The sequence below is a fragment of the Hemibagrus wyckioides genome, linkage group LG05 (genome assembly GCF_019097595.1).
Source record: "Hemibagrus wyckioides isolate EC202008001 linkage group LG05, SWU_Hwy_1.0, whole genome shotgun sequence".
In the NCBI taxonomy this organism is placed as follows: Eukaryota; Metazoa; Chordata; class Actinopteri; order Siluriformes; family Bagridae; genus Hemibagrus; species Hemibagrus wyckioides.
Genome location: NC_080714.1, coordinates 16,243,121 through 16,265,758, shown reverse-complemented (window position 1 = coordinate 16,265,758; position 22,638 = coordinate 16,243,121). Strand labels below are relative to the sequence as shown.

Genomic DNA, 22,638 nt, shown 5'->3' with positions numbered 1-22,638 from the left:
TAAATGTTAATGTTATTGAACGTCGCCGATATCACGTACGTACAGTACAGCCATTACGACATGCTATTGGCTGGAAGGGTTGGAAGTAGCCAATCACAGTTTTACCTACAGTTTTTAGTAGCATTAACAGTTTTACCTAGCTGCTGATTGGCTGGTAGCTATGATGCTTTGTATGCGTGATGTTGTGGTTCATCTCCCCGCACCTTGTACTCGGTTCAGCATGCGCGTATATTCTGTGAATCAGTGATCTCAGTGATTTTTTTCCTTTGTTTTTATACAGGCGATACTGTACTCTATTGACTACTGTGTACGCCAAACATTTATTTCTTTTTTAAGGGTAATGTATTAAGCTAACTTTTAAATGAAATTAAAGTGTTTTGGGAACATAATTGGGGTCATATTTAGGGTTTAAACTCTTAAAATAAGCATTTACAGTACCCTCACAGTTTCACGTAACCTCATGGATGTGTGAGGTATTACTGTAAATACATTTCTAGAATATATAAATACAGTTTTGTACTTTGTTTTCTGTGATGTGAGCAGTCTCTATCATTTCCTCAACATCGCTAGATTCATCGCTATGATTCTTTTTTTCCTCATTTTGAAAAACAGAATCAAACAGGATCAAGATATTTGGGAATCATCACTATACGATATACGATCATCACATATACGATACGACTTCGCATCACCCACAGCAAGAGACTTTCGGACTGTAATGTCATGATCTTCACAGAAACATGGCTACATGGCGGAGAACCCGATAATGCGATTTAGCTAGCTGGAGGCCACACACTCTGGGCAGATAGATCAGCTGATGACTCCAGTAAGACCAGAGGGGGTCTGTGCATTTATGTCAACAAAGCCTGGTGCACAAACTCTATCACTGTTGAAAGTCACTGCTCAGCTAATCTGGAGTTTCTTATGATTAAGTGTAGACCTTTCTATCTGCCAAGAGAGTTCACTTCCGTCATCATAACAGCAGCTTATATCCCCTCGGACAATAATGCCAAGCTTGCTATGAATGATCTTCGTGTGGCCAATAGCAAACAACAAACTGCTCACCCAGAAGCTGCAAGAAATGCCCCCCCCACACTGGATTTGCCTACCGCAGCACTAGGAGCACAGAGGATGCAGTCTCCACAGTGCTGCACTCTGTACTCACACATTTGGACTACAACAACTACACTACGCACACACGCATACTGTTTGTTGACTTCAGCTCTGCTTTTAACACTGTTATTCCCTCTAAGCTAACTGCTAAACTTGGAGATCTTAGCATCAATACCCCCTCCGCAACTGGATCGTGGACTTTCTGACCAACAGAACCCAGCATGTTAGGTCAGGCCACATCTGCTCCACCACTATCATACATAACACCGGCATTCCACAGGGCTGTGTGCTGAGCCCATTCCTTTACTCCCTCTTCACCTATGACTGCAGGCCTGTGTATGGCTCTAACTCCATCATCAAGTTTGCAGACGACACCACAGTGATCAGCCTCATCAGTGACAACGATGAGACAGCCTACAGGGCTGAGGTGCAACACTTGGTCACATGGTGCTGACAATAACCTGCTCCTTAACACCAGCAAGACAAAGGAGCTCATCGTCGATTTCAGGAGGGAGAAAGGAAGAACGCACGACCCAATCCATATCAACGGAATGGCTGTTGAGCGTGGATCCACCTTCAAGTTTCTGGGGACCCACATCTCAGAGGGCCTGTCCTGGACCACCAATAACTCCAGTCTGGTCAAAAAGGCTCACCAGCGCCTTTTTTCCCTAAACACACTGAAGAAGAACCACCTGTCTTCAACCATCCGGATGAACTTCTACCACTGCGCGATTGAGAGCATCCTGACCAACTGCATCACAGTCTGGTATGGGAACTGTTCAGTTGCTGACCGCAAGCCACTGCAATGGGAGGTTACTCCCACTGCAACGCATCATACGAACCCCACTTCCTGCAGTTGAGAACATCCAGAAGAAGTGCTGTCTATGTCGGGCTCACAGCATTCTTAAAGACTCTTCACATCCTGCCCATAGTCTTTTCAAACTTCTACCCTCTGGAAGGCAATTCAGGAGCCTCCGGACCAAAACCAGCAGACTAAGGAACAGTTTCTTTTTCCACAGCTGTCTCCTTTCTGAACTCTGCCCCCCGCAACTCTATGCTCTTCCCTCACCTCAACACACTCCTCATCCCCCTTTATGGTTGACTGTATTTACTTCATCTAGTCATGTCACTTCTACGTAGGCAATGTATCCAGCACACATTCACATGCTGTATATAATTGTTCATAGCCTCAGCCTCAGCCTATACATCACATGGCACTTAATCTCCTGTATATATGCTCATAGCACATATGTATACTGTCCATATTGCTCTGTATATTTTAAGTCCAAAGCACACACACCTATATATCATGTTGATATATACTGTATATATCTACCTGTAATTATCCCCATAATACTGTTCCTATCTGAACATCTGCCATTATCTGTACATATTGTATTACTTATACATAATATGTAGTATTCTGTATATCATGTCCATAGCACATACATCTGTATATCATGTTGATAATACTGTATATACCCACTGTAATTATCTCCATAGTACTGCTCCTATTTGTACATGAGTCCTTATCTGTACATTTTAGATTATCTACATTACTGTATGTAAAGCATTTGCTGCTCATCGCACTTCTGGTTAGATGCTAAACTGCATTTTGTTGCCTTGTACTTGTATATGTGTAATGACAATAAAGTTGAATCTAATCTAAATCTAATAGATTAGATGTGTAATTAGAAATCTGGTGAACTTGAACACATGATGATTGATGATGCTGATTGGAAATGGAGTTTGAAGTAAAGTCAGCGATGACATGACAGCAAAAACACAGTTAATTTAACAGAGAGAAGGACATAGGTACAGAGATGGAGATGTGTGTGTGTGATGGAGATGTGTGTGTGATTTCTATTGTGCCAGTTAGGAGCCAAAACCTCGGCTTTAACAGGTTTCATTCAGGTTATTGCAGTCCATCTAAGAGAATCACACACATATACTTATTCACAACTGGTATAGTTTAGAGTAACACGTCTATTAAGATATTCTTTGCTACTGTACCAGAAGTACAGGGAGCTCCTCCTACAAGCCAACCCCTAAACCTATTAACTACACCTAATTCCTAACTCTGACAACCCAAGAGATGCTATACAACACAGAATAATTAACACATTTATCCAACCTGAAGCACACTGAGCTGCTTATTACGTCTGGGCCCAGGTAACATCAGGCGGATCAGGTCGGACTCTGAGCTTTTGGTTCTGTAGGCAAGTAGTGTGCTTGCATTTACCCACTGGAATGTTTTTTTGCAAAGCTAAAGAAACCTGGTATAGCCTCCCTGAAGGAAATCCACAAAATGTTGGGAGAACAAACCATATTGAGACATGCAGACCTGAACAGCACTTAACACATTAGGTCATTTACAGTGTTTTATTCACTATAGGGTTCCACATCCACCTGGTCCTCTCATTGTTCAGCTGGGAGACTGAACAGGGAGTGATGCTGCCCTGCTTTGTAGAAACTCCTCTACCACTGGAAGATCTGGAAGGGGAGCAGAAAAGAAATGACACTGAAACTCTAATGCACTTGTGGCAGGATGGAGAGAGTTGACCAGTGTCTCAGAACCAGTGTTTTCATGAAAGACCTCATTTCTTCCCCAAGGAGATCGCTCAAGGAAATTCCCCCCTCCTCCTTACAGACGTGACCAGTAAAGATGCAGGAATTTAAACAAGTGTGCTGTTTACACAAAGCTTTATTCTGGTGAAACTCTGATTGAAATAAAGGAGATTGGTGGGTAAAATATTTCACCTAATTCATATCATTTCTTTGAAACAAATACTTGATTTTTAAAACTTGGTGAATTATTGTTATTATTTTTTAATGTATAACCTAATTTCTCATTTCAGAATGTTTGATCTTGTCTGGAGCCCATGTTATATCTGCGTATGTGGGTGAAGATATCACTCTGAATTGCTCTGTAGGCTCCCATATCCTAAATGAAATTATAGCAGAAGAAAATGAATGGAAGAAAATGAATGAAGATGTCTTAGTGCTGCTTTATCAAGAAGGTCAGATCCAGAGTCAGAGACAGATTCGACTGGTGAGAGATATGTGGACAGAGGAGAATTTTTCAGCACTGAAGAAAGAAACAAAGAAAAGTTCTCTTTGAGAAGGATGTCCGAACAGAGGACAAAGGGCTGTATATGTGTTTAGCGTTTTGGGGGGCATTATCATCTAACACAACTGTGGAAGTACAGCAGCTGGGTGACTATTTTTATACAGAACACATGTAAATATGTAAATTCCCATGTCAATCATAGTGATTCTAGCAAACCATAGGCATCTGTGAGGTCCTGCTATGCCTGATGCAGGGAAAGAAAATATAAATGTCACTGACTGATCCAAATTATTTTTTCAGTTTAAGGTAAGCAGTTTATAAACAGATTTTCTTTATTTCATAATAAATATTACAGTGTTTTAATGGTTTAATAACTCAGCAAGTCTTTCCTCTATGCATATTGTAATTTCTCTTCTGTACTCTAGTCTAATCTGTATTATTCTCATTATTCTATCAGATAATCCTGTGTCAAAACCTTACATTTTTTTTAAAGGTGCGTAATACTACCTTATTGGGATCAACAGTTATAGGTCAACCCTGAGTCCATCTATTAGTGTATAGTCTTTTCTTTAGAAAGGCTCTTTTCCCATTTTCCCTAGCTTCTTGCACTTTTAGCCACAATTTTGCACGAGCTTCGCAATCTTAGTTTGAAAAATCTCGCTAAAACATTTGGACATTCATCTCTTCACAGATTCTCGGCTCTCTCGATTTTTTCCACTCTTTGTCTCTGACAGTCTGCATTGCAAACTGGATGATCACTGGCCTGGGTAACTTGTTAGCAGCAGCATTGTTTTTCAATCATCTTAGCTTTCTGATTGACTGTTCTGTTCAGCTTTCAATAAAACCAACAAACAGTAATGAAACAGGACTGGTACTTGCCTTTGACATCCATCTTCACAACATAATGGATGTAGATTGACCCTTAGAACTGATACCCAAAGTAAATAATCTGCAACAACAAACAGCTCTTTTAACATATTCATCTTCACATGACAACATCCTACACAGGCATTAACTTTGGTTCTCCTTTTAGCTTGATTTGATTTCTTCATCGGTCTCTCCGTGTCTCAACTTTTTTTAAATTAGGATTGTGTGTAATATTTAACTGCTTGTGTATTTTATATAAATGCTTGAGTAATACTGCTACTCTGAACATGAAGTGGTTACTCAATAATGAACTAAGAAATGAATCTGTTGTTTTATTTTCTGTGTGTGACTTTTTATATTTATACTAAATGAATAGATACGACTTTCAGTGTATAATGAACTTTGTGATGTGACTCCAACTGTGCCTCTGAGCAATTCATTTTTTTCTTTTTATTTGTTTTTTTGTGCTTTAAGCTCTCTGAGCCTTGGCTTTAATGGCATTTTGAGCTAATGTTTAAGAATTTGTTTTAGGAATTATGTTGCGTAATGCATTGTTAACTGTAAGGTAACATGTTATTAACTGTTATCTAAGCACATGGATTTTTAATTAACCTATCGTTTGTGGACTCAAAGTATAATCATATGGTTAGTAATTTATATTGCATCAAATGTGATGTAATGTTTGTAATAAATAAATAAATACTGTAAAATAGGTAAGAATTACATGATGTACTTACTCTGATGTTTGGAAAGAAAAACAAATCATTGCCAAGAGTGTGAATGCTCCCGCAGCCAGATTTGATGAAAAACAGAGTATAATTACAGAAATATAAGACTTTTGCTTGCTGAAATAATTATGTTGTTTGCTATTATGTTAATGAAGCTAATATGCTTCATTGTATACACACTTCTGACTCAACACATCACTAAAAGTGAAATTTTCCAATTACTGGAACTGATTCTATGTAAGTCAGGAGGAAATGAGATGGCTTAGGAAAGCTCATCTCCATCCCCTCATCCTGACCATGTTCTACAGGGGGACCATCGAGAGCATCCTGTGCAGCTGCATCACTGCCTGGTTTGGGAATTGCACCGTCCCAGATCGCAAGACCCTGCAGCAGATAGTGATTCCCTCTATTATGGACATTTACACCGCTTGTGCATCCGCAAAGCCAACAGCATTGTGGATGACCCCACACACTCCCTCACACACACTCTACACCTCCTCTGGAAAGAGGTACCGAAGCATCTGAGCCCTCACAACCAGACTGTGTAACATTTTGTATTTGCACACTTATTCAGTTGCTGCTACTGATATTTTTGCACACTTCAAACTGTCACCTATTGCTGATATACAGTATGTATATGTTTACAAAATATACATGTTATAAGAAAGTTTACAGTTCCTCTTCTTTGCACATTTTTTTTGTTTGCACATTTTTTTTCACCGCTATGTGTCCTATACTATCTTGTGTTGTTTTTTGTATTTTCTGTTTCTGCACTGTCTCGTCTTGCACTCTTTGCACCCGGTTGCACACATTGCACTTTATGTAACTACTTTCTGTCCTTAGCTGTGTGTTGTTGTTTTCGTTCTGTAGCAAGATGTTGTTGTTGTTTTTATGTAGCACCAAGAGTCCTGGAGAAACGTTGTCTCATTTCACTGTGTACTGTGTCAGCTATATGTGGTTGAAATGACAATAAAATCTTCTTGGCTCGGCTTGAACAACTGAAAGCGTCTTTGCTGCTTGCTGCCTTGCTTTACAAATATCTACTTACTGTAAGTATAATCTACAAACACCCCCACAGTATATGATCTAATGCTGAGCTGGTCTGTGTGCTTTCTCTCAATCTATTATTGTGGAAAAAAGACCTGCTCTTATGGTGTATTTAGTGTTATGTCAAGCAGATCTGGAATAGTTATGAAAATATTGATTTTTTGCTATGATCCATCTCCTCCATGCTCCACCTGATGCTTATGTTTCCGAAATGAAAAACAATTGTATTGTGTAAAGAATATAATGCAAATATGAAAATAATCCATTCTGGAGTGTAGTGATGCAGCAGGAGACAAAACAGAGTGGATCATTTTCAATTTAATTATATCACAGAAATGTGCCACAAATGACAATGTTTCATTTATTCATTAACAATACGTCACACTTTTTACCACCAAAAAGTGAAATAATACACTAGTACATCTAGTAACAAAAACCTTTACCACAAAAACCTTATTTTTACAGGTGTGAAAAATAAGTATTAAGTTATCTTTATATGTCACATATACATTACTGCACAGTGAAATTCTTTCTTCGCATATCCCATCCTTGGGGGTTGGGGTCAGAGCGCAGGTTCAGCACCCCTGGAGCAGGGTGGGTTAAGGGCCTTGCTCAAGGGCCCCAACAGCTTGGCGGTGCTGGGTCTTAAACCCCGAACTGTGACCCAGAGCCTTAACCACTTGATCTACCACCGCCCATAATAAGTACAACCTATAATTCAGTAATGTGTAAAAGAACCATTAGCAACAATAATGTGAAGTAAATGTTTTCTGCATGAGCCTTGGCTGATGTCCTATCATTTTGGCATGATGCAGACTGATTTTATACACGTAGTCACACTTCACTGATTAACTCATTTTGTGCATTTCATTAGTAACCTGGCTGCTAATTGTCCTCTTAATGACGGAGGATCATGGAAGCACTTATTTTTCCTACCTGGTATCAAGAATGTTTGAGGGTAAAAACACCTGCAATACCTGAGGTTATTAGTTTCTTTATTGGAGCTTGTGTGGAAAAGACACTTGTTATTTAGCCGCTGATAAATAAAAACATAAAATAGAAGGGGGGGACCTTTCTTTTCCCCCATGATTTTACGTAACTAAATAGACTTAAGGCATAGACATAATTTTTGATAACCTCAAAGGAGTGTTATATTTGTAGATTTTTAGGTTATAATTCATATTGTACAATGAAGTTTATGATTTCAATCCTGACAGAACCTGACAGGGAAGTTTCCTATTCATTTCTATTCTATTTTTTGCATCTTTGTGAGCTCACATTTTATATTCTTAAACATTTTAAATAAATTAGGTTACATGAGTACTTCACTTGATTGATGCTTGAACGGTACAAACAGCTTTAAAAAAATCACTATTTTTTAACTCTGTTAAAAAATTCTGTATTTTATGGGTTTTTTTTGCTTTTGCATTTCATAAGTTAAGAAAGATCACAGCAAGAGGAATGATGGTGTGCTGCATGTGAAAAACTTTTTTTTTATATATATACAAGGCAGAGCGTAGTTACCAGGGGGATTCTTGGATTTTCATTTAAGGGATGTTCAGCCCCCAATGAGGGTATAATAGTAAAAAGATAAAAATAATTTGTGTGCAGTTTATGGAAAATTGCAGAATAGGGGGACTGAGTAAAAATGTTAGGGGGGCTAAAGCCGCCTAAAAATGGCGGGGTTTCACTATGACGTCACCGCAGTAACACGTGACAGGAGGATGCGTGAACCCGAAATCTGTATCCTATATTCTAATATTACCAACAGAAAAAGTTAGAATAAGTCTCTTGAAAAGAGTTTCCTCCTACATGCATTAACTTTAAGACCGTTTGCATTTGAAATCTAATTAAAGCAATGAGAACTTTTGTTTATAAGCCGCGGTTCAGCTGCGCAGTACTATCACTGCCGGTGTGAATGCACAATGCGCGCGCGCTGCTTCTGATCTACTTCCGCAATGGCTTACGCGTTGCTTTTGCTCAGTGTGAATTGGTGTTTTGTTAAACAGTTTGCCAGAAAACTGTGAGCAATTTTAATCTAAAACATCTGTAAGAAACAACAATTACATCGCATATCAATCACTCGTATTTACAGCTTTCCCCGACAATGACGGTGAGCGCGCGCTCTTAAGGTCTCGCGAGAGGTGACCTGGGTACTTCCCGCACAGTGCTGCATGCTGTCGGTGGAGTGTGTCTGTGTTGTGGTGTGTGTCTGTTGTCCAAACATGAAGATTGTCACTTGGAACATAAACGGGATAAGAACCTTTAAAAACAGGATAAAGTCGGCGCTTGACGCGTTCGACGCAGATATAATATGCGTGCAGGAAACGAAAGTAACGCGTAAGTAAAAGCGGAAACAATAGCCAGATGACTGCAGAGTCGTTTCTGTATGTCAGCAGTTATGATGGATAAGTTGCACACCTTTGGCACGTTTTTATACTAAAATTCTCTTTCACTGCTGTTAGGCGACATGCTGGACGAAAGGACTGCGATTGTGGATGGATACAACTCTTATTTCAGCTTTAGCCGAGGACGCACTGGCTACTCGGGTACTGTTTGCTTAACGAGCTCGTGCCTGATTGTAATAGCTCATGCAATTGAAAATGTTAAATGTTGTAAGTTTTGTTTGACAAGTCAGGCTTTAATTTAATGACCTCATTCTTTTGCATGAACGGAGGACATTTATCTTTCACTCGTGTGTTTTTCCCCCTACTTTGACCTTAACAGGTGTCGCGACGTTTTGTAAAGACTCCGCCACTCCTTTCGCTGCAGAAGAAGGACTTACAGGTCGGCTTGTCAATCATGGAGAGGCTGTGGGTTGCTATGGTGATCAGGGGGAATTCTCCATAGAGGAGCTCCAGTCACTCGATAATGAAGGAAGAGCTGTAATCACCCAACACAAGTTAAAGCAGTCAGTGTAAACCTTTACTGTTTTTTTTTTATTATTTTTTTTATTTAACACAGCATCATTTACCGGTACTAACTGTGGTCTGCTTACTTTTAAAGGATCCCTGTCAACATCTTAAGTATAGTACTTAGTACCAGTACAACACAATATATATAACTTGACAAGCAGTGTCCTGACCTCAACCTGATGGAACACCTTTGGGATGAATTAGAGCGGAGACTGTGAGCCAGGTCTTCTCATCCAACATCAGTGTCTGACCTCACAAATGCGCTTCTAGAGGAATGGTCAAAAATTCCCATAAACACACTCCTAAACCTTGTGGAAAGCCTTCCCTGACGAGTTGAAGCTGTTATAGCTGCAAAGGACGGGTCAACTCCATATTATATTCATGCGCATGTAAAGGCAGATGTCCCAGTTTTGGCCTGGCTCGCAGTCTCCACACCAAACTCGCTCATGCATGTCTTTATGGACCTTGCTTTGTGCACTGGTGTGCAGTCATGTTGGAACAGGAAGGGGTCATCCCCAAATTGTTCCCACAAAGTTGGACCATGAAATTGTTCAAAATGTCTTGGTATGCTGAAGCATTAAGAGTTCCTTTCACTGGAACTAAGGGGCCAAGCCCAACACCTGAATTAAGGGTGTCCCAAAACTTTTGGCAATATAGTGTAGTTCAGAATATGTGGCCAGTCGTATTCTACTAGATTTTGGCTAGTTGTGTTTCATTTGAGGTGATACTACCCTTCTAAAATGAATACATTTCATGGTGGACTATTTAGTGCATAATTCCAGTACACAGTGTGTAGTATATACGTTATTTGGGATCCAACCTTCAAAACGCCTTTAGCCTTGTTAGGGAGCGTTAGCATCTCATGCATGCTATTCCATGAAATAGAGCGGAAAAAAAATAAGGGCATGAACTTTGGTTTTATTCAGTATGGTAATATTCTCTATATACGTTTTAGCATTTAAAATTTGGTCTGCATCATGTTGAATGATTTCCTCAGATTATACACATGTATGATACTGTCACAGCTTTAAAAATTGTTTGCATGGTGAATATTTTTCGCAGGGAAGCAGAAGACTCTGAGACACTGACTGTCATCAATGTGTACTGCCCGCGTGCAGATCCAGAAAAGCCAGAAAGAAAGCATTTTAAACTTCAGTTTTACAAACTCCTACAGAGCAGGGCTGAGGCGATTGTGGGGCCACGAAGGTAAGCAAATTCAAATCAACATTACTTTTGCACTGTAAGCATTACAAGAATTCCACCATGCACTGTATATTGCAGTTTGAAAATTGAATTATTGTCATTATATTGTCTCTAGTCACGTGATTATTTTGGGAGATATAAACACCTCTCACCGGCCAATAGACCACTGTGACCCAGATGATGTGGTACGTATTCAGGAATATTATGCATGTAGTGATTTACATCCTTTGAAAGTCCTTACTTGGTTCTTAGTCCAACAGTAAATATTATTCCTTGTTGTTGTTGGTCGCTTAAATGTTATGAATAATTTGGACAATGAGAGTCCAGTCTCCAACTTTGTCTCATTTTTATGTTCATTTCACAAAGGAGAACTTTGAGGACAATCCAGGCAGGAAGTGGTTGGACAGCTTCCTATTTACACCGGAAGAAAATGAGAATGATGATGATGAGGAAGGTTCTGAGTCGTCCCAGAATTGTGTGTCTGGTGGTAATTTTATTGACACGTTCCGTCATTTCCATCCTACACGCACCAATGCCTTCACATGCTGGTCTACACGTACAGGTGCTAGGCACACCAACTATGGTACCCGCATCGACTATATATTTGCCAATCTTTCGTTGGTTGAGAGAAACTTTCTAAATGCAGATATCATGCCTGAAGTAGAGGGCTCTGATCATTGTCCCATATGGGCTGAGTTAAGCTGTACTTTTGTACCCAGTACTAAGTGCCCAGCTCTGTGCACTTGTTATATGCCTGAGTTCATGGGGAAGCAACAGAAACTCTTGCGCTTTCTCGTTAAGGTCTCCGATCAACATGCAGATGGAAAAGACAATGAAAAAGTGTTGCCTGGATCTCAAGAAGCTGGGGAGATTCGTGAGAACCTCAATCCTCTAGCAGCAGGTGTCAGTTCTGGGAGCAAGAGACCTTCTGATGAACTACCAGAATCATCTACATGCAAAGCAAAAAAAAGTAAACATGCTAAAAAGGCAGCAAAACCTCAGGGCAGTCTTCTGAACTTCTTTAAACCTAAACTGACCACAGTGGTATCTTCAAGCCAGAGCCTAAGCTCATGCAAGAACACAGAGACAGATGTGAAGAGTGAATGTGTCATGCCCAAGATCCACGAAAATACAGAAAATTATGTCAGCAGCTGCACTGGAACCCGCAGCATGCTTACAGTGTGCCACACTGAGGTGAAAGTGAAGGGTGAAAAAAATAACTTTAGTGACAAAACGACTAAGGAAGGAGAAGAAGAAGAGTGTTGTCAGGATCAGCTTGAAAGCAACGCCATGCTCAATCAAGAGACCAAGAAAGTGGCCTGCCCAGACTTTTGGAAATCAGTTCTGCACGGACCTCCCCAGCCACCACTGTGTAACGCACACAACGAGCCGTGTGTGCTGCGGACTGTGAAAAAACCTGGACCAAATTTGGGCCGGCAGTTTTTTGTATGCGCCCGTCCTCAGGGTCACACGTCCAATCCACAGGCAAGGTGCAATTTCTTTGCCTGGGTGGACAAACGCAAGTAGCCCTCTGTAAAATATCTGTTTATATCGTGCTAGATGAAATCTTTTTAATGTTTTTATTGTATAAATAAATGATTTATATGTTTCATGACGGTGCATTCTTACAATCTGAAGGCCAAAACACTTTTATTCCATTTACTTGGTACAACTATGCACGAGACCTGAAGTGTTGAAAAAGTTGCATACTCATAGCATGATCAAAACATCAGAGTTAATATATTATAATGTAAAACCTGACAACTAAATGAATGTAGTTCGTCATGTAGTAGTAATTACTCCCTCGTGTTTTCCTTTTTCATGTTTACGTTGGTTAAGTTTTAGAGAAAAAAGGGGAGGGGGGGGAGGGCATTCGCACGAGCACTTCCGCCCGTTTTCTTTCAAAGTTCCTCAGCGCATCCGCCTTCACACATAGCTGAAGAAGAAAACCCTCATTTCATAAAAAACGTTTTCATTTTAAGACCATTCTTCACTTTTTTTCCACCCAAGTGGAATGCCTACTCATATTCACAATGCAGAGGTAAGTACATTTCTTAACTCTGAAAGGCGATAACATGAAAAGGCTCTTAGAAGCTCGCGCAGACCAAATGGCGCTTTTTTTCCGTAGACCTAGCTAGTGAGGTAGCAAGTCACACTGCTAACTATATATATATATATAAATAGTCAAATATAATCGATACCACGTCCTGAAAAACCTTAGTGACTTTATTTTTATTTATTTGTTTGTTCAAAAAAGAGATATCGGTTGTAACAGCCGAAAATAGAAAATGGCAACTATTTGCTTTTCTTTTTTCTCCCCCCCCCCGCACCGACAGGAAATTAGCTGGCTAAGGATGAAATTTGCTAGCTAGCCAGCACCAACGTCTAATACGCTGCTCGTGTTGTTAGCTCGATAATTCACGTTTTTATTATTTGATCTAAGTACGTCATGAAGAATATGTTTTAGTTGACCCCATTAATAGTAGATTTTTCTGTTTTATACCATGATATCCATGTATTGCTTGTGCGATTTTGAAAAGAAAATCGGTCACCTGCTGTGTACTGCGCTGTTTACGTCTCGAGACCAAATACATAGCATGCATATTTTTGTACACCCCTGTATCTTGTTTATATATGTCGGTTCAATCTGTTATGTCAATGCACTGCAGAGATACGCCAACAGATGAAATTTAATATAAGTGTACTTTTGCATTTAGTAATCACCCCGTTTTTCTTTTTCCTCACAGTGGTACAGGAGTTTACTACCAGGCAATGCCTGCAGTGGGACCTGATGGGAAAAATGTCATGAAGTTGATCCCAGTTAAGAAAGTGAATGGCCACTTTGTTCACACACAGCTACCACCTCAGAGAAATATCGGTCTACCGGTTCACACATCTCCTGCACCTTTGCCCCAGAACAGAGTGCCAACACTTCAGCCAACAGCAGATGGACGATTCATCTTAAAAACTCCGCTAGAAGTGAATAAGGTTATTAATTCAGTAAAAAGTCAGCCGAAAGGACCTAATGCCTTACAATCCCCTACCAACCAAGTCCATGTCCCACTGATCACACACAATGTGGTACAAAACACGTTGCCACCACCCGTTCAGCCTAATAACAAGGCTGTAATTGTTACCAACAGTCCACAGCTGCCAAACACTGTGAAACTACCCGCACTTCAGAGCGGACATTACCTTAAGATCCCACCTAATGCCACGGTTCGAACCGTCCCTGCCTCTGCACTCCCAGCCTCTATCAAAAATCAAATATGTCGCGCGGCAAATGACGTTAAACCTGTAAAGGGTTTACCGATGGTTCTGTACGTGTCTCCAGTCAGCTCTCTGAAATTAAACCAGAATGCACCATGTCTCACAAATCCCAGTGAGCTTAACCAGACTGTGGGTCCCACAGCCACTGCAAGTGTCGTGAAAAGCCCAGAGGAATCTTCTAGGAGCAATCAAGGGAGCACTACTCCAATGAAATGGGTGGTTGAAGAGAGGGCAGGAAGCAGTGCTCCATACCTCATACCTGTGACCTCACCTAACATGTCCTCAGACATCTTAAAAGCAGTCCAGCATATGGAATCAGCTAGGTTTCCAAACCAAGTTGCTAAAGAACCTGTGTCTGCTGAAATCAGCAAAGGAGCTGTTACTCCAGGGAATAACAATGCCCTTGTCATGTGCAACGGTAAAGTGTACTTTGTGGCTAAAAGAAATTCTGTTACTAAGGATATGATTATTAGTACAGAAAGCAAGATGCAACCCAAAATACCTGCCCAGTCCCCTACTACTCCGTTAGGTCCAGCTACTTCAAACGTAAGTCAAAAGCAAGACCAAAACAGCCCTGTAAACAGTAAAAAGCCGAGTAATATTATTGATTTGTGTGATGATGAGGAGGAGAGCTCAACTTGTACATCATCTGGGAGGAAAATGATACCGAGTGACGCAGTAAGTGAGCGCGATGAAGATTCTAATGTGATATTTGTGTCATACATTCCACCAAAGTCATCAGAGACCGAGACCAGCAAGGAAGTCACAGAGACAACATCTCAGACGAGTTATGTAAAAGATACAGACAGCACGAAATTAGACACAGAGAGCATGGAGACAGGCAGCGAAGTGACCAGTGGCAGTAGCGCTGAAGTGGATGCGAACAAATGTGAAGCTGTGCATGCGAATGGAGCTGCACTCGAAGGCAAAGAAGCATCGTCAGAAAAACTGGAAGTAGTTTGTGACAAGCAAACTGATGTTACTGAAGAGGTACAGCAACTTCAATGTCCTTCTAACTAAAATCTTTCTTTAATATTTGTGGAATATTTTTCACTGATTAGACAAACCCAGCTGGACAATCTCATCTCATTTATTATATGTTCCTGCATTATCAGTATGCATATAGTACACTTGCAAAGAATTTTTTTTCAATGGTTTATAAATGTTTATACTAAACATTGCAATCCATGCATGCAGGGATATAATGACTTTACATTTATGTCTTCATTCTGCATTCTTAATTTTATTACATTATAATTTAAAAGCAGAATAATGTCCCCAGGTAACAGTTAGTGTGTATGTGCTGTACTGTTCTTTACCTGTTTTTCATTCGTTTCTTTATTCTTAAATTTCAGCAGTCTTTTGAGGAAACGATCCCAGACAAAATACATCAGCCTAAGAGTGATTCTGAACTCAGACGGACTTTCGGGATTACCTCTGATTTGAGCGTTTCCTTACAAAAGATAGACGTGCCTAAGAAGCCACAGACACAGGAAGTTCACCCACAGAGCGAGAAAAGGTTGATTAACAAACGCACGCTAGATGGCATCCGCAAACTGATTCGCGATTCAAAGATCGAGACGAAAATCAAAGAGCTGATTGAGACACGGGTGAGATTTATTCTTGTGCTTAAGAGCTGATCAGATAAAGCGGGTATCATTCTTGTTCACCATCACTATAAATGTTTTATTGTATTTGAAGGGGTTTTGCAAACATTTCTCAAAGTGCTGCCATATCAGTAATGTCTCATAAGAAGCCTGCAGATAGACTTTCACCATGTGTTTCACCAAGTTGTAACATGCACTCATTGACCACTTTGAAAGGGAAACCTGCATAATGGTGCAGTCATCCAGTCCACCAATCATGTGGTGGCAGCACAGTGTATAATATACAAATACAGGTCAAGAGCTTAAGATAATGTTCACATCAAATAGCTATTTATTTGGCAGATGTTCTTATTCAAAGTGGCAAACCATTGAGAGAGTGAGGGAGCGAGGACACCCCTGTGTAATATAACTTAATCATCAAAAGATTAAAAATTGTATCAACTCAATAATTGCATTATTTCACACCGTATTTAAAGTTATCATTTAAGTGATATTGTACAGGAGTGTACTCGCTTCTGTTGTATTTTGTGTGTGTATATAAGTAAGTGCAATATGAACAGTTTCGTTTGTTGGTTATTTGTTGTGATGTGTTTGTCTGCAGGTGCAGAAAAATGGCAAAAGAAAACGATTGGAGACAAATGAAGGAAAAAATGGCTCGGATACCTTTTCATTAATTAACACAGATTCGCCAACTCAATCTAATGGTTTAGTAGAATGTGACTATGAGTTTCAAGGTGCATCAGCTGAACAGAGTACAGACAGACAGGTGTTTCAGACCTGTCAAGCTGCAGAGGAAGAAACCCCATCCACCAGCAGTGCTCATAAAGTATCGGACCTAACCACCAATCCCCACTGTTCCTCTTCTTTGGTTGAGTCTGTACAAGCTCAAGGTGACGGTCCAGTCTGCTGTTCAGGATTACGGAAAACTCCACCTCGTTCGAGCAAGGGGTGTGGGAGAGTGTGCACAGCATGTCCTTGTGGAACAAAAGTAGGAGGAGTGGCTGGAAATTCAGCACATAAGCCACGAGAGAAGCCAAATACTACTTCTAGTGTTCATTCATCTAAAAGTGTTTCAGGTGAATCAAACCAAGATGTGGCTCCAGCTGAAGAAATAATGTCAGATACGGTTTCAAGCTCAACAGACTGCAACAGTGCATTAAGAAGTTCAGGAGACAAAATGACACATAGCAGTCAATCACACATCAGTAAGGATGTTAAAGGTCCTTTACCTACTGCTACCTTTTCGACAAGACCTGCGGGTCAAGCAGCAACGACTGAAACATGCAGCAGCAGTTCAAGGTGCACCCTAGACAAGACTTGTAATAAATCTACAAGCAGACAGATAGAAAAAGGTACTCAGAAACCAAACAAACAGGACGAGGTGAAGACCGTTTCGTGTTCAGTTCGACAGTTGTCCTATACAAGTTATACAATACCAAGCGAACTGTACTCCTCTGTACCGCTGGACCCAGAGGAGATTAAACGACAGGAGAGAATCAAACGGCTTAAAGACCTGCTGCAGGAGAAGGAGGCTGCACTTGAGAAGTTGAGGAAGAGCATGTGAGAGTGACGAGAATCTGAATTTACTTGTGGCAGCAAGCGATCGGTGGGGAAATGACCAGTATACGTGAAGCACAAATTGATGAAAGGCAGAATCTGGTTATGCATACTTGCATTTGTTTTTGTTGTACTTCAGCATCAGTATGTTTCTTTGAATGTGTGTATGTGTTGCTATTTTTACCCTTCTCTGTAAGTTTTATACTTAAATGTGTCTTGTTAATGAGTTTCATTATACCAGAGAATGTAAGAGCAGGTACATGGCTGAAAATGACTTCAATTTCTAAATTATTTAACATGTCAGAAGATTTGTACAGCTTTGTGATCTAGACACTTTATATACACATTTCTGAAGGCTTGTGTACACATCCTTACTATTTCATTTTGCATGAAATAAGTATTGCGAAACATATCATTATTTGCTTTACAGCAGCGTAGCTTATGTTAAAGTCAACATCAGTTTGTTCATTTATGAACTTCATAAAGTGTAGTAAAGTGTTAACTTCATTTATTTCTGACTTGCAGATATTTTGGGATTGTTCTCTTGAATCTTTACACACTCCTTACACCGTTAATTAAATTTTCTGTGTTTTGCAACTCTGTGTCAGGTTTCAGGTTCTTTTCACGAGATACTTCTTCTAATTTCTATTTCTTACATCGAGTCCCCAAGTTCAAATGTACAGTAAACATTTCAAGCAAATTTTATGAAAATAAACATCAGATATGTAGACAGAAGAGAAACGGTCAGACTGTAGGATATTAAAATAGGCCAGTTCCTTTTATCAAGCAGTTGTGGCTCAAGTGGTTAAGGCTCTCGTTTTTGAGCGGAAGATGAGCCCCTGGTCAAGGCCCTTAACCCTTTCTGCTGCATCTCTGACCACAACATTGAAAACAAAAAGTTAGACATGTGAAGAAAGAATTTCACTGTGCTGTAATGTATGTGTTTTAGTGTGTAGTTAAGTTTGGAGGCAGTGAGAATTACAAGTGTAATAGGTGTGAACATCAGCACATGAGAGATTTTAAAATCTATGGTGAAAACTCTACATGGGTATTAGTCACAGGTTTCCAACCCTGTTCCTGCACTTCCCACTGTCCTGCAAATTGGCACTGACACACCCAGTTCAACTGTTAATAAGCTGATAAATGATCTCAATAGTAAAAGTCATGCTAACGAACAACTCGGATGTTGATAAATGACTCGTACAACAGGAAGCTTTGAAGATAGTTAGCTTTTATTTAATCCTGACGTTATTTTCCATAAGAGCAGCACACACAATAGTGCTAGCCGAAAGACAGATCTGTGCACTCACTCTAATACGTCATTTGTTTCTATGGTAACAGCTGATTCATAGCTTAATATCAAACTTTTGCTATTTAGCAAAGAAAAATGAGAATTATTTATATGATGGAATTTTCTGTAATTAGGCATGTATTTAATATCTTCCACTCCAATATCAGTGCTTAGTAACATTGGTAAAGCTGCATTGTATGTTTTGTGCCATGAAAAGGTTTTCAGGACTGAGGACTTTGTGTTTATCAGTAACATGAAGCTGAATGTTTGAATTCTTCAATTCGATTGGTTAGAATGTGTGTGCTTTTGTATAACCACATAACCTGGAAGTTTTTTTCTGGCTGTAACACAGATGATACACCGATCAGGCATAACATTATGAGCAGTGACAGGTGAAGTGAATAATACTGATTATTACCTGTTACTGGGTGGGATATATTAAGCAGCAAGTGAATATTTTGTCCTCAAAGTTGATGTGTTAGAAGCAGGAAAAATGGGCAAGTGTAAGGATTTGAGCGAGTTTGACAAGGACCAAATTGTGATGGCTAGACGACTGGATCAGAGCATCTCCAAAACTGCAGCTCTTGTGGGGTGTTCCCGGTCTGCAGTGGTCAGTATCTATCAAAAGTGGTCCATGGTAGGAACCGTGGTGAATTAGCGACAGGATCATGAGCAGCCAAGGCTCATTGATGCACGTATGGAGCAAAGCCTGGCCCATGTGATCCGATCCAACAGACGAGCTACTGTTGCTCAAATTGCTGAAGAAGTTAATGCTGGTTCTGATAGAAAGGTGTCAGAATACACAGTGCATGATGGGTCAGGGCTGTTTTGGCAGCAAAAGGTGGACAATATTAGGCAGGTGATCATAATGTTAAGCCTGGTCGATATATATGTATATCTATATACATTTTCAGGACAGAGTATTTTTAAGGTACCGGTTTCTTTCGTCTCTAACTTTGATTGAGACCCCAGGAGAAGCTGGCAAGACACAAACAGAACTGTTCTGTAATATTAAATGTAAACACATTTTAAAATGTTAGTTGTTGGCTCTCTGTGACAATACAGACTGCTGTAACATGAAAATAATATACTTTAGATTGGATTATTTGCTTAGAACAGCACATTTTCATTAAGATATTTTTTAATCATTAACAAATTGCTGTGGTATAAGGAAGAAAAACTGCTGTTAGAGGAAAAACAATATGGACTTATAACCTCACATCTTGTTTGGGGTTTTATTCCTTGCTTAAATATAAGTTTTGGTAGTACTGTTTATACTCAACGGAGTAATAAGGCAGCATTTAAGAAAAATCCTTGTTGTATTGTTGTTGTAATTCACCTACTGAACCACTAGAGCGCCAATCTTCACTAATACGCGTTTAAACTTGCCGGGAAAGATTTACCTGCGGTTGACCGACAGAGGGCGCACTGTGCATTACTCAGTGTCCACTCCACGCTGCTCCTGAAGCGCTCGCTAATTACACTCATTACAGCCAGGATTCCTTATTTGCAGCCAGCGTGACGAGCAAGAGGGAAAAGAGAGGAATGAGAGGAACTTTACAGTCGTTACCAGTAGTTATTTATCATAATGATAAAAGGAACGGCGCAATCAAATAAACACGCAGAGATTAACTTAGGAAATTCTCTCTCTCTCTCTCTCTCTCTCTCTCTCTCTCTCTCTCTCGCTCGCTCTCTCCGCATGCCCATTGTGAGTGTTTGGGTTTGTCCAAATGCGGAAGTTGCCGCCCAGAAAATGCACTGATAGCAAGAGGATGATGCTCACGATGACAGCCGCCACCCCGCGCTCGTGCACTGTGGGTTAAACCCCCCGTGAGTTTTCCTCTGCCCCGGCTCCCTGATGGCCTCGCTGCCGGAGCGCCGGGCGTTCGCGCTCAAAATCAACAGGTAGGCTCTTCTTTGCCCTTTTTTTTTATACGTGACACGTTTGCTAGAAGACGATCGGTGCTAGGGCTTTAGTCTGGAAGACGTCGCGACATCAGATTATATCACATGTCCAGTAGGAAAACTACAAGAGCTCATAGCGAACTGCACGGATCTGCCCTGGACTTTGAGCTCGTGAACTTTTTTCCCTTCTCTCCTCCTCCGTCGGCTTCACTTGTGGAGTTTTATTGGCAAGGGATTTCAAGTGTAGATTCCACAGCAGGTAGCTACACGTCCTGAATGTTAAAGGGGACTAATAGGTACAGGCAAAGTTAAAGAAAGAGAAAACACAATCTTTCAAGAAAAAAAAATTGTCGGTAAGAGGTCAGGGCTTTTGCGCATGCGCCGTTCGCATGCGCTCTTATTTAGCTGTTTGTCAAGTTAAAATTGATCCCTTTTTTGTGTGAATAAGCATAAAGCTGAAACTTTTTATTTGTCAAGAACAAGCAAGAGAGACAGAGACTGAGAGAGAGCTGGCGTTTATCAGAAGAAATAGCCTGTTTTTTCATTCACACGTCCCATTAAGATTTTGCCCAGTCTATCATTTCCACTGTGTTGGTGATGTCTTCCTGATGTGTTGATCCTTTCCTGATGTGTTGATCCTTTCCTGATGTGTTGATCCTTTCCTGTGCGGATCTTTCCCCCACTCTTCGGTTAAATAAATGTCCACAGTTAATGTCCGGTTAAGCTGGAAGTTATTATTGTTCCTTCTTTCTACATAGCAGGTGGTGAGGAAGTGCACGAGCCCATTGTTTCTGGAGCAGGGGGGTATATACTAATAATGTATACTAAGTACAAATTCTGTTGTGAAAGATCTCTGTGGAGTTTACAGGTACAGAATAAGCTACATCTTTGTTCTTGTAGTTCCGGTACATTTCTCATGTCCGGTGCCGGTGTGAAAGACATTAGGAGCATTTTGTAGTTAGTCTTTCATTTACCATTGACAATGATGGACACTTATTATACTTTAATTGATGATGATGATCCTATAAAGCTCTTCTGCTTCAGTGGACAGAAAACAGAACATAATATACCACATCAGGAGGTTTGGGAATCTTTCAAGGACTCTAAAGATGTCAATTAGGACACGCCGTGTCATGATTACTCAGGATGTCGAACCTGTGTGTCTGTAATAGCGCCTGTATAACGACAGTGCTTTTTATGATCCAGTGTCTGTGAGACTAGAGTAGCGATAGTTGTGGGGTCACAGTGCTGCGGAGGACTCATTTGTACTAATTTCATACACACCGTTTCACTTCCTCTTTGGTGTGACTCAAAAGGAAATGAAGCTTGCTCACTAATGCACAAGGCAGAAAAGTACAGAGGTAGACGTCCGGCTTGGTTTTACACCCCTGCGTTGGTTATGCTTGGACGCTCGATATGAGCAATCAGACATGTTTCATCGCCTATCCAGGATTTTAGCGTGGTGGTTCATGTTGGGATGAAGCAGAAATTGTATGAATTCTGAGAAGGACCAGGATTCAAAGCAGAGCTGTGGGATTTATTAGTCCTAAAAAGACATTCGTGTTGTAGGTCCACTTAACGCAGAACAGTCTGGCTGCCTCATCTCACCAGAGAGCATCTTGCTGTTACTGCACCTGCTTGCATTTGCTAAAAATGTAAGCAAGTCAGCATTAAAACGTCATTGCTGCAGAGTTTGCTGGCAGGTTCTGCCTGACTTCTCTCTCTCTGTCCTTTACTGTGGGCCTGCTTTTATTTGCATGGATGAGGTCACTGACGTACAACCTTTTCATTCTTGAGAGTTTACAATCTGCATGGTGTTGCTGTGGTTGTGGCTTTAACCACATGAGATGCTAGCTGCTTTTTAACCAGAAACATTTGCTCTAATTGGGCTTTATTCGGTGCGTGTTTTACGTCAAAGTCTTCATATATGTTGTCCGGCTTGTCAGCAAGAACACTGTGAAAACCATTGGGGCTGAGGGTGTAGTGCAACGTGAATGCGTAAAAGAAAGCACAGTTTTGCATACTAGGATTGCTCCCAACAACAGGAAGGCTGTTTGAAAGGGAA

The 22,638-nt window shown here is 40.4% G+C and overlaps 3 protein-coding genes and 1 pseudogene across 4 annotated transcripts in view; all 4 read left to right on the top strand.

The window, feature by feature from the left end:
• Positions 1 to 3,564: 3,564 nt before the first annotated feature.
• On the top strand, positions 3,565 to 4,954 carry LOC131352918 (uncharacterized; annotated as a pseudogene).
• A 3,809-nt stretch (positions 4,955 to 8,763) lies between these two features.
• On the top strand, positions 8,764 to 12,553 carry apex2 (APEX nuclease (apurinic/apyrimidinic endonuclease) 2). The gene is made up of 6 exons (XM_058389872.1): positions 8,764 to 9,165; positions 9,291 to 9,374; positions 9,553 to 9,736; positions 10,803 to 10,946; positions 11,059 to 11,128; positions 11,310 to 12,553. The coding sequence occupies exons 1-6, from the start codon at positions 9,000 to 9,002 to the stop codon at positions 12,468 to 12,470; spliced, it is 1,809 nt and encodes a 602-aa protein (XP_058245855.1). The 5' UTR covers positions 8,764 to 8,999; the 3' UTR covers positions 12,471 to 12,553.
• Positions 12,554 to 12,823: 270 nt separating this feature from the next.
• lrif1 (ligand dependent nuclear receptor interacting factor 1) lies at positions 12,824 to 17,968 on the top strand. Of its 2 annotated transcripts, none has more exons than XM_058389871.1 (4): positions 12,824 to 12,984; positions 13,691 to 15,203; positions 15,572 to 15,823; positions 16,422 to 17,968. In XM_058389871.1, the coding sequence occupies exons 1-4, from the start codon at positions 12,977 to 12,979 to the stop codon at positions 17,382 to 17,384; spliced, it is 2,736 nt and encodes a 911-aa protein (XP_058245854.1). In that variant the 5' UTR covers positions 12,824 to 12,976; the 3' UTR covers positions 17,385 to 17,968. The 2 variants fall into 2 exon arrangements, with proteins under 2 accessions (XP_058245854.1, XP_058245853.1); XM_058389870.1 differs by having other exon boundaries at positions 12,825 to 12,984; positions 15,569 to 15,823.
• Positions 17,969 to 20,168: 2,200 nt separating this feature from the next.
• Positions 20,169 to 22,638, top strand: part of dock8 (dedicator of cytokinesis 8) — a 58,214-nt gene continuing 55,744 nt past the window's right edge. The window contains exon 1 of the mRNA XM_058389118.1: positions 20,169 to 20,573. Within this exon, the coding sequence (XP_058245101.1) occupies positions 20,527 to 20,573 (47 nt within the window). The 5' untranslated portion in view covers positions 20,169 to 20,526. The remainder of the gene's footprint in view (positions 20,574 to 22,638) is intronic.